We start from the raw sequence: 11,638 nt of genomic DNA on the forward strand, positions 1-11,638 counted from the left end.
AACAGAAGACTATGCTGAGCAATTACGAGCTGTAGAACCAGAAGGGATACGAAGGCTACAAAAATTGTAGAGACATAGTAAGACATGCATCAGCAGTGTGTATCTTGTATGGTTGTGTTTGACTACCTCATTGCGCTTAGCAAACCTATTAATGAATGAAGACTGAGGAAATTTAGCAGGTACTTAAAACTGAATATTGTTTGCTTCTGTGTTGACATTGGAGCTTCTTCTCTTTAATAAAGAAAGCCCCTTGGCTGTGTGTTCTACTGTGAAGCACCAGCAGTTAGGAAATATGATTTTAATCCAGCAAGAGGAAATCCTAATTTAAGTAACTGATAGGCTGTAATTAAACCAGTAATGGATTTGTTCACCAAAGGTGTGCTCTATTTTTACCATATACTTGTCACATTCCTTATTTAAAAATGACAAACTGTGCATTTCTTTCTGAACATGTGTTTGTTAGGGTTTTTTTGACTTGCATTTCATACATATTGATACAAGTAAGAAATCCATTGTGTCAGTATTTTAGAATGCTGTTAGTTATTTAAACTAACTTTAAGAAGGCACGTTCATGTTTGAAAGTAATTGAATAGTTTAAGAGTATTATTGTAGCTAGAGACTGTAATGGATTGCTCATCAGAGATTTAGGCCTAATAGAGCTGATCTTTCCACTTCTACTATTTAGTCACAGGTTGGAAGAGAAATGCAATTCTTCTGTCTTTCTACACTTGTAGTCAGATTCTGTGGAGACCAGTGATGACTGGAGTTCCTCAGGGACTGGTACTGGGACTGGTGCTGTTTAACATCTTTGTTGGCAACATGGTCAGTGGCATCGAGTGGGCCCTCAGCAAGTTTGCCGACAACACCAAGCTGTGCAGTGTGGTTGACACACTGGAGGGAAGGGATGCCATCCAGAGGGACCTTGACAGGAGAGGCGGGCCTGTGTGAACCTCATGAAGTTCAACAAGGACAAGTGCAAGGTCCTGCACATGGGTTGGGGCAATCGCAAGCACAAATACATGCTGGGCGGACAATGGATTGAGAGCGGCCCTGAGGAGAAGGACTTGGGGGTGATGGTTGACGAGAAGCTCAACATGACCCGGCGGTGTGTACTTAGAGCCTAGAAGGCCAACCGTCTCCTGAGCTGCATCAAGAGAAGTGTGGCCAGCAGGTTGAGGGAGGTGATTCTGCCCCTCTACTCCGCTCAGGTGAGACTCCACATCGAGTCCTGCATGCAGCTCTGGAGCCCCCAACAAAAAGGACATGGACCTGTTGGAGCGGGTCCGGAGGAGGGCCACAAAGATGATCAGAGGGCTGGAGCGCCTCTGCTATGAGGAAAGGCTGAGAGAGTTGGGGTTGTTCAGCCTGGAGGGCAGAAGGCTCTGGGGACACCTTATAGCATCTTTCAGTACCTGAAGGGGCCTGCAAGAAAGCTGTGGAGGGACTCTTTACAAGGGCAGGTGGCGACAGGACAAGGGGTAATGGCTTTAAACTGAAGGAGGGTAGATTTAGACTAGATACAAGAAATTAATTCTTTACTGTGAGGGTGGTGAGGCACTAGAACAGGTTGCACAGAGAAGTTGTGGCTGCCCCCTCCTTGGCAGTGTTCCAGGCCAGGTTGGATGGGGCTTTGAGCAACCTGGTCTATTGGAAGGTCCCTTCCAACCCAAACTGTTCTATGATTCTCTGTTTTGAATTAACTTGAGTAATGAACCGAATTAGTGGGTGTGTGTGTCTCTGCTTTACAGATACAGAAGGATTCTTCTGTTAAAAAATTGGCTAAGTACATCAGTCATAGTTTGGGTTTGTAGACAAGGACTTTCCATAGATCAGTTGCTTTCTTTTTCTTTAAAACCTGAACAGCAATCCATGGGACTAAAACATTTAAATTCTGTTACTTTAATTGTTGACTTGAAATCTTGGCATGGCTTGCCATAATTTCAGGTGTTATTTTAAAAAGAAAAATAATTTGACTTAAATATTCGGAGAGTTGTTTCTTAAACTGTAATGTGCACACACCCACTCTGAATACAGTGCATCATGGAGGTGTGCAGCTTTTTATTCGCTGTGGAGGCTGGCAGTTATTTTTTCTGTTAGTGTCAGCCCAAAAGCATGTTTCCTGCTACTGAGTAGATAGCTGGAAGACCTGAGTGGTCTGAATTCCAGAGGTGTCCTGGTCAGACTGCAGAGTTTTGGGTGGCTGATCCAGTTACTGGCTAGATTGCAGTACCTAAACAGGGGCATAGGTTCTCTGTTCCAAGGTCAGCACAAATGGCCCAAAACCCTGGGCTGTTCGCTGGGGCGGCTGAGCAACAGGGCGTGATTTCAGATCGGGGCTGACAGGATCTAGTGACTTGCTGAAAGTGGCAGACGGACTCCCAGCCTGGTGCTGTCCTCTGTTTCCTGGTGTCTGTTCTGGAGCTTGTCTTACCCCCTCAGAGGTTAGGTTCAAGTCATTAAGCCAACAGAAAACTAACCAATATACCAAGTGAAAAAAATCTTCCAACCTTTTAGCAAGCTGAACCAGCTGACAGGGCTGGATGAACTGCCAAGCCAGCCTGAGGGAAGAAGTGGAACCTCCCTGCTCAGGGGCAGCACACCGTAGTGTGAAACTCCCCCTCCATCAGGTCAGTGAGCATTGCAGCTGTATTGCATTTCGGAGGATTACGAGAATAAATGTATTAAGGATGATGATGCTAAGCTGGTAGAGGCTTTAAAAGAGAAAACAGCATTATCTGCAAGATGCGGTCAGCCGTGTACTGGCTGAAGCTCTGTGAGCATCTAGGTCAAAGCTTCCCTCCAAGGCAACATCACTGCCCATAACCACTGTCAGATGTGCATGATGACACCATGGCCTTCTAGTGAGGCTCATCCAACAGCAGTGGCACGTGCTTTTTACCGTGCAAAGCCAGTGTGGAAGCTGGATTCATCCTTTATGCAAAATGGGGAATAAATTTACGTGTGCCTAGCAGGGCACTCAGTGGCTCTCTTTTGGAGGTGCTGTTTCGTGAGGGCACCAAGTGCTGCGCTGAGGAGTGAGGCTGCCCCATCAGGACAGTGTGAGTTCCTCCTGCCGCTCTTTCTCATGGTCAGGAAGGCATTGCTCACATCTCGCTGCAGTGACTCAGGGGGTGTTTGAGAGTCAGCAGGTGGAAGATCTTTGTAAACTGTAGTGCCAGTGGTACAGCAGGGCTGGGAGCTCTGACCTTGACAGACAGAAGCCTATGGTATGGGTGTAGTGTATGGTAATGCATTCTCACTCAAGGTTTACTTAATGGAGGTGGCCTGTTGTAAGCGGAGACTGAACCTTCTTTTGAATTGATCAGAACAGTGCTGCACAGCGAAGGAGGGTGTGAATTTCTGAGGTAGAGGAAAACTTCTAGTAAAACAGTATAGGAAATGTTGCCTGCAGTTCTTAGAAAACGCTGCTGTACTGAGCTACCTAACACTAGTGGGACTCGGGGTCACGTCTTGTGGACTGGAAAGCTGTTTTTGCTTTGTCTGCCAAGGTTATTGTTTGCTTGCTCTGAGATGCGGGGGTGGTGGTAGAGGAGATGGCATCACTGCAAACCTTTTCATTAGGTTTCATTGCAGGCAGGAGAGAGGGAACACTGCCAGGCTTTGTATACTGTCGTCGTGCAGTCTGTCAAGCAAGCTGGATGCACTTGCCTGAAAGAATGTCCAAGACAGTGTGCCTTGCAAACTTCATAGTTGGTTTCTGCTCAACAAAACATTTCCAAGACATCTGCCTAGCAAATGCTATATTTGTCAGGATACAGCCCTAGTGCTAATCTCACCCACTTTAAAATGAGTTCTTGCCCTCATGTGCAAAATAAAGATTGTGTTCCACCTGAGCTGAAGTGTTACAAGGCAGTTCTCTTTTGAGTTGTTCTGTTCAAGTGCAGTCCAAGACCTAATGTGAAAGCAACCGCTCATTTCCCTTTTTGCTTTGTTACTTTTCATCCACCACAATATTGTAAAGCTGGCTTAGTGTCCCATCTGAAATAACTCTTGCAGATGGAGCTCTTCTAATTGTATTTTTTCTTTTTATTTGAGAAAATAAATGCTACAAATGATTGAATAATTTAGTTCTTGTAAGCTGTTGTATAATATGTTGAGGCTGCGGATTTAATATATGTAAATAAAAAAGCTAGCCAACCTGGAGGGTTTTGTACTGGCACAAAACAGGAGTTATTCTTCCTCTGAGAACAAATATAAGTGGCCCCAACCCTTAGTTTTTCCTTTGCAAGGGGAAGTCCAAATAGGATGCAATTTAAAAAAAAAAAAAAAAAAAGTTTGTAATCTCTGGTGACTAAACTTACCCGGGCTTCTTTTCCACGCCTCTTCCACTCACTTGACGTCATACTATTTTTGTCCCTTTCTAGCTCATTGACACAATTGCCTCAGAAATCGGAGAACTGAAACAGGAGATGGTACAGACAGATCTCACAGTGGAAGATGAATCTTCTGATTTGCGAAGGTGATTAAAATGTTTATTTTCGTAGTTCCTGGAGTGTACAGGAATGTTTTCATTGTGCTCTCTTCTTGGATGGCTTATGTCCTAGCGCTTTTCATCCTAGCAACATAGGGCTGTAGATAATCTTGCTCTTGATTCAAGGAATTTGCCTTTTTGCAGGAGGAGTGCCCAGAGATTCAGTTGATCTGTGTATTTGCCTTAATAACTTCTAAAAGCAACTGAACTTAACTTCTACTTCCTTGTTACAAATTGTGGATATTGATGAATGTCTAAAGCAGGAAACTACTGATGTTATTCCCATTGTCTGTGGCAACACGTTTTGCTTTCACGCTGTAAAGGCTAAAAATGTCCATTGCTTCAAGTTGCTCTGTGAAGATTCAACATACAATAACATGATTTATTTATGTTCTCAGGTTCAGAAGTAAAATGTTGACAGTTATAAGCTGATGCTTTTGTGGGTTATGTGTTTAAGTTCATTTATACGCAAGTGTCTTGCACGTTAAAAAAAATAATTAAGTAGATGGGAGCATTTCCTTAACCTTAAACATATTTGAGATGCATATTACACTGCAGATAAAAGTCCTGGCTTTTTAAATTGATCATGCCATGTAGATGTGGACTGTGCAAATTCACAAGAGTTAAAATTGTACCTTTAAGTGGTCATAGTGGAACCCCAGCACTGTGGCTTTGCTATGGCTGTTGTGCTTGATTGGTGATGTCTGTTAAATTGACATCTGGAGGATATTCGATATTTTAATCATTGTGTTAACAAGAGAATGCATTTCTGTACTTATTGAAATATGTGTTGCAAGAGGAAAGCAACTGATGCAGGCATTCTGTTTTATCTGGCTGCACAGTCTGGGCCAGCTCTGGAGCTGGTGGGCTTTGTTCTTTAAGTCAGTGAGTGAATGAAGTGGATAATAGTTTGTTATTTAGAACTACTTCCATGGTTTTTAGCTTTTTTTTTTTCTTTCTAGAAATACTTTTGAAATGTGCGAAAACTTACTACAATATATATTTAAATTATTTAAATAAAACATTGAGCAGCACCTTTGTTGCCCAAGTGGTAAAGAACGTAATACAGCTGAACTAATTAAAGTCCTTGGCTATGCCCCTGGATGCACATTATTCAAGTTTTAAAGCTTTTGAAAGCACAGTTCTTTTACAGGGGTGGAAGGGATACTTTCTCCATTTTGGTGGATTCGGCTAATTAATTTCAACGGTCATTAGCTAATTTTCAGTTAAGAAAAGGCTTCTTGTATCTCTGAATACACCATATGCGTGAAAGACTAAGATCTACTAGTTCAAAAATCTTGGTGGAAACACTTAGCTGGAAACAGTCAATTTCTCCGCCTTTTACAGATCCAGGGGATTTTTTTACTGACTTTTTAAAACAGGTTTTTAAACTGAAATTGTAGTTTTGAATGTAAAATATATTTTGATTAAAATATGTAAGTAAAGCTACCATAAAAAAGTGAATAATAGAATTTCTATGACTACTTAACTGAATTCAATTTCATATTGAGATAATAGCCATTTAATAAAAAAGAAATTCATTCTTTTCTGTCACTTAAGATGATAAATGTAAAATATGAAATATGAATAAATGAATTAAGGTCGATTTTTGTATGACTACGTAATTCTAAACTGCATGCTTCTGTGTAAGGAAGAAGTTCTCTTAAAGTTGGTATAAATTATGTACTTAGTTGTGCTCTGATACTTTTTCTTTCTATAGAACTACAAAGCAAGATTAGTATTTTCAAATAATTTCAGCTGAGGTTTTCCAGAGTTCTTATTTAAAACTAGACTCCACACAAGGATGTGTTTACTGTCATAGTTTTATTACTTTGTAGTTAATTTAAAACTTTATAGTTAATGTAGGTTGCTTTTATTGCTGCATGTTCTGCTGTTCAGAGGTTGGTATCTTGATGTGGCATTTGGATTTGCATTAGAGAAATCCGAGCTAAAAGGAATGTCTATTTTCCTTGCTCGTTTTTCACCTTAGTGTATATCCGCGTGCACCCAGAGCAGTTTCAGAAAGGTGGCAGTTGTGAGAGCTCTCAGCTGTATTCAGAAAAATAAGTACATGAAGTTGTGTGTCTGCAACTTCAGTGTTGTGGTGTGTGGGTTTTTTGGTTTGGTTTTTGGGTGGGTTGTGGTTATATGGTGACTTTCAGATTTATGCTCCTCCTCTCCGTTATGTTTTGGACTTGTCTCCCCTTTGTACATCTGTGGCCCCAGTAATACTGAGAATGATTCGAGTAACTGGGCCTACAGCTTTGGCTTGTAAACATGTAAAAGCCAGGCAAAAAAAGAGGCTTGTGAAAATGTGTTTTAAATTGGACACTTATGTCCTCTGCTTCAATATTCCACCGTGTTTCATGCCTGGACTTCCTCCCAGTGCAGACACATATCTCAGTAATGGAAATGAGTGGTATAAATGGGATAAACTTCTGACCTGTGCTATACTGGTGACCTTTGAAAGCGTAACTGGAGAGCTTCTGCATACAATGGCAGCCCAGGTCCACGTAGGGTGGGGAGCACAGGTGGCGTTGCTGGTGGCAGCCAGATGGTCTTCTAGGAGGCACTCAGTCTCCCTCAAGGGCCCTAGGACCCCCCTGCGTGTCTGTTGTCTTTGGGAAAGACCATGGGGGGAAAAAGCTTGCTGCTGTCCCTCTGTAGGGAAGGCTGTAAAGTCCCAGTCTTCCTGGAGCATTTTGTGCCTGTGAGAAGACTCAGGGATGCTTTGCTGGTGCTGGCAGCTGCTGCAGCTTATTCCCTTCCTGCTCTGTTACCATGACAGAAACAAGGGCAGAACTTTGTTCCCTCCCTCATGTTTTGCACTGGACAGCCCTCACACCTGTGTCTTCGACATTTTTCCACAGCAGTTATTAACTGAAGTAGTTGTCTTCTGCGTCTTGAACGGTGAATTGCTTCTGTTATTGTTGACAGGTAGGCAAGTATCCAACAACCTTTCCCCAGCAGCTTTGTCCTGTCTCTTCAGCTGCAATGGGGATGGAGCAGAAAGTGACAGTCCATCTGCTGAGCAGTGGAGGTAACACTCAGCAGAGGCTTTACGCCCTCTCCCAGCTGAAGCTTGATATGACGCTATAGGCGAGGCTGGTGTGATTAAGGCCTGCTAGATAGCAGGCTTTACAGAAATCCAAGCACTTTTGCAGTGTGGAGTCAAATGGAGTTAACTGTGGGGAGATTGATAGGACTGGAGTGAGGTTCACACTCATCTGCAATTATAGAAAGATTCACTTTACTTGTCTGTTGCTGTTCTCTTTGCCCTTGTGACTGGGAAGGAAACAAGAGGAATATTCCTCACTGCTGAGTAACAGTGGAGTGGGAGAACAATGAATCTGGGCACAGAGCTGTGTTTTGCAAACCTTTTCACCATGACAAAGAGTTGGCAGCAAGGCTTGTTGAGTGCATTGCTGGGCAGGTACTGAGCATCCTACTGCTATGAGCAAAGAGCAGACCTCTTCTCTCTCTCCCTCCCCCTGAGTAACATGATCCTGGTGCAAGTACTCTAAAAAGAGAGGCCAATCCAGGCAAAAAATGGAGTGAGGAAATGTGGACACATTCAAGTGCAAGTTAGAGTCCTTATCTTCATTATAGTATCAGGCGTGGTCTCTGACCATGACCCTCCTCCTGGCTAGTGAGTGCATCCGGGATGATAGGTAGGCTAAACCCAGGGTTGGTCTTTCATTTGGGCTGATGACCAGCCTTCTCCGTAGTTTGAATCCCTCAAATGCTAATGGTCATCTAGGTCCTTCCCACAACTCCTTTCATGCCCTCAGAAGCATGGATCAGTTCTTTCAGAGTGGGAGGGAAGGTGTGTATTTAAATTCCACAGCAGCTGGCTTAGGTTAATTCAATGCAGCAAACCCATGGAACAGTGTTGGTCATCCCAATAGGATGCAAGCTGGATGCACCTTCACTGTGTCCGTAATCCCAAAGAGAGGAAAGTCCATTCCTCAGGCTGGTGTTTCTCAGTGCAGGAGGCTGTGGTGGTCAGCGGTAGTTTCAGAGAGCAGATCAGCTCATTGTCCCAAGTCCCATGAGAAAATGGGAGAAATGTTAAAAGTTCAGATTTTACAAGGTTAGAGCAAAAGGCATAGGTACAACTTGAGACGCCAAAAGAAAATAGCTGTAGCGAGCGGGAGGGCAAGAGCATTTGCTTTGTAAATACAAGGTTGAGGTGTAGGTTACAGCCCTGTGGGTATGAGGGAGAGGTTCATGCTGGTTACAGGCTTCAACCTGTTCCTTGACCTTTTTACTGTGAACTGAGTCTAATCAGGATGCAGCACAGCATTGTTTATCTTGGCAGTTACCTCTGTTTACTTCCCACGTGCTTACGGGTAAGAAAACTTGCATGATTTGTGTATTTTCTTTAATTCACTCTAAGTTGCATTGAAACTCCTCTCCCACTGGAGAGGAACCAGTGTAGTACTGCTCCATTAAAGTAGACCAGCTGTGGAGGTTGATTTGTGTTTTGATTTTGAGTTTAATGTGACCTAGTCAGATTGTCTTTTATTAGGAGTCACTGTTTAAAAAACAAACAAAAAAATCCAAACAAACAAAAAAAACCCAGACCCCCCAAAATCCAAAAGTAAAACCAGGAGAGAAATTTAGTGGTTACATAATATGTAGCATATTTCGCTAGCATTTAGGTTACAGCAGCTTCTTATTCTGTGCACTTGAATTAATCAGGAAATCGTGAGGAATTGAAATGGTTCTTCTTTCTATGCTGTTGTTTCCAAGGAAGTTACACATCCCAGTCCCAAATAATTTTACAGTCTAAGACATGACAAATTTCAAGAACTCCCATGTGTCAGGGTGTAACTGTATGCTTAGCACCTGGATCATTAATTAAAATAATTCTAAGAATAGAAACCAAACTCAGGCTATGATGCTCAGTAGTGATAGACCATTGCCAACAGGCTGTCAAAACAGACCAGTGGACTTTTGACTGCATTTACCTCCTGGACTTTGGGAAGTGGCTCCTCGTAAATTGTATGTGGTTTGCCAGACGTGGTTTTTCCAAGCTATGCTTTTGCCAGAGTTCACCAGGTCTGATCTTTCTCTCTGCCTCTTTCTTTATTATTTGGATAGGAAATATTTTTTTTTGGGGGGGGTGGGGGTGGAGGGTGGTGTTGTTTGTTCCTGGTTTATCTTCCTGCAGATTGCAGTAACTTACTAGTACTGATATAGCTGAGGTGCATCGGGGTCATTGGAACTGGTAGTGTTTAGGAGTGGCAGAAAGTCTCGTTGTGATCAGATCTTTGGCTTATTTGTTGAGGGGGCAGAAGCAGCTGCAACGAGGAGGGGTGCGTGTGTATCTAGGTCAGTAAGGTGTGGGCTCACACGTTGCAGTCCTCCTTGGATCTTGGCGTGCAGGAAGGATTGTGCATATTAAGTACCTGGAGGTTCCAGAAACCTGCCAGCTCCCTATTCAAATTAACCTCTTGATTTATAAGTTTGGGTGTATTTGACAACATTAAGCAAGCCATCCTGAAGAGGAACACTGTGACCCTTCTTACACGTGCGAACTCTGACTAGCTTTGTTTCACAATAGCAAACAGTACCAGTCCTTACAGCTGATGCCAGTCATGCACCTTCTTTTGCATGTGATGTAACTTTCTTTTGTAGGTAAAAAGTTTCTCCCTCGCAGACGTGTTCCCTCTGCAACACATTTAGTTTCCACCTCTGCACCAAAGAATGGAAATAAGTTAGGTAGAGTTAAGCCCACTACCAGTGTCAGTATATAACTTGTACTTTGCCACAGCTGTCTTTTGGTTTATAACGTTGCTAACTGGCTCTGAAGGTGAGCGGAAAGTTTCTGAGCAATATTTACTGGAGGTACAGCTCATGAAAACACTTTTGTGATTCATGGTTTGGCTTTTGCGGAGATAGGACTGTGGTTGAAAGGGCAACCCAGGATTCCTGTTGTGGCAGTTTCAGAGCCCTGTCATAACCGATATAAACACTACTTCCCTTCTGCACTCAACATGTTTCTGTGTCTTTTGTGCCCCTTGAAGTCATGTTGGCAGTTACTGACAGCTTTGGACACTCGGGAAGGGAAGATCGTCTGCATTTTAGTTGCCTTGCAAATCTAAAAGGCATGACGACATAACTAAGCAAACAGAGAAGGAGGACAAAAAGGAAGGGAGAGGCACATAGGTGATCTGGTAGAGATAATTGATCTAGGTAATGAAAAGTTTGAAGGACTGTGCCTGTTGTTATCTGATCGTGCAGTGAAATTTCTCTACCCCATTTACTTTCCTTTCTCACTCTGTTTAGAGATGCTTCAAGTTGCTGCCCAAAGCTAGAAAAAAGCGATTTGTGGTTTGGGGTTTTTTGTTGTTTGGTTGGTGGGTTTTGTTTTGGGCTTGGGGGGAGATTTTTATTACTTTTTGAATATTCAGTGCTCCTGTGCTTGTGAAGTCTCTGCCCGCTTGCTCTGGGTACAGTAGCTGGCACAATGAAGGTGGTAAATGCTGAAATGCTGTTAATGACGCATACTACCTGTCCAAAACATAAAGTTCCGAAGAGCCGCAAGATGGTTTGCAGCGGGGAAATGCAGCTGCGTTGTCCTCTGCCGCTGAGGGCCCCTTCTGCCACCAGAAGAGGTCTGTAGGGAGGGTGCAAACCTCTGTGCCCGACATCTTAGCGAGTCAGATCTTGAGCTTGCCAGGTGCTTTTTGTCTGTGCTCAAGTATTGTCATCAGGAAGCTGTTACCAGAGCAACTGTTCTGTAGTGATTTCTAGCACTAAAAGAATCACAGGATGTACTTCTAGCTCAAAAATGAGGAATTTGAACCAGCAACCCACGTGCAATTGAACTGGGTGTTCTGTATTATATGAATGACGGCAAAGCTTGGCATAACAACAGGAGTTTTCAAAATACTCTATTTGGATTTTTAATGCATAACAAGTATTTGTAGCCTCCAAGAACTGTGTTTCATTACTGGATTTAGCAGTAACTTTAGCTGCCCTGCCCCAAATAAATATTAACCTTACATTAGTTTGCCGTATTCATACTTAGCTTAGCCTTTGTTCCTCACATAAGAGTTGATCCAGAGCCGAAGTAATTAGAAGCATAATATGCAATTCCTTACTGGCTTCTGATCCTGGGAAGTGTAGTACTACTTA

General features: G+C 42.9%; 1 protein-coding gene across 7 annotated transcripts in view; it reads left to right on the plus strand.

The window, feature by feature from the left end:
• The window catches only part of RIN2 (Ras and Rab interactor 2), an 84,138-nt gene that overhangs the window by 41,062 nt on the left and 31,438 nt on the right, over positions 1 to 11,638 (plus strand). For 6 of the 7 annotated variants that reach the window (XM_075413694.1, XM_075413695.1, XM_075413693.1 and 3 more), the window contains one exon: positions 4,386 to 4,480. The exons of the other annotated variant lie outside the window; for it this stretch is intronic. In XM_075413694.1, coding sequence (XP_075269809.1) covers positions 4,386 to 4,480 — 95 coding nt within the window. The remainder of the gene's footprint in view (positions 1 to 4,385; positions 4,481 to 11,638) is intronic. 7 annotated transcript variants of the gene reach the window in all.

This window comes from Opisthocomus hoazin, chromosome 2 (genome assembly GCF_030867145.1).
Source record: "Opisthocomus hoazin isolate bOpiHoa1 chromosome 2, bOpiHoa1.hap1, whole genome shotgun sequence".
In the NCBI taxonomy this organism is placed as follows: Eukaryota; Metazoa; Chordata; class Aves; order Opisthocomiformes; family Opisthocomidae; genus Opisthocomus; species Opisthocomus hoazin.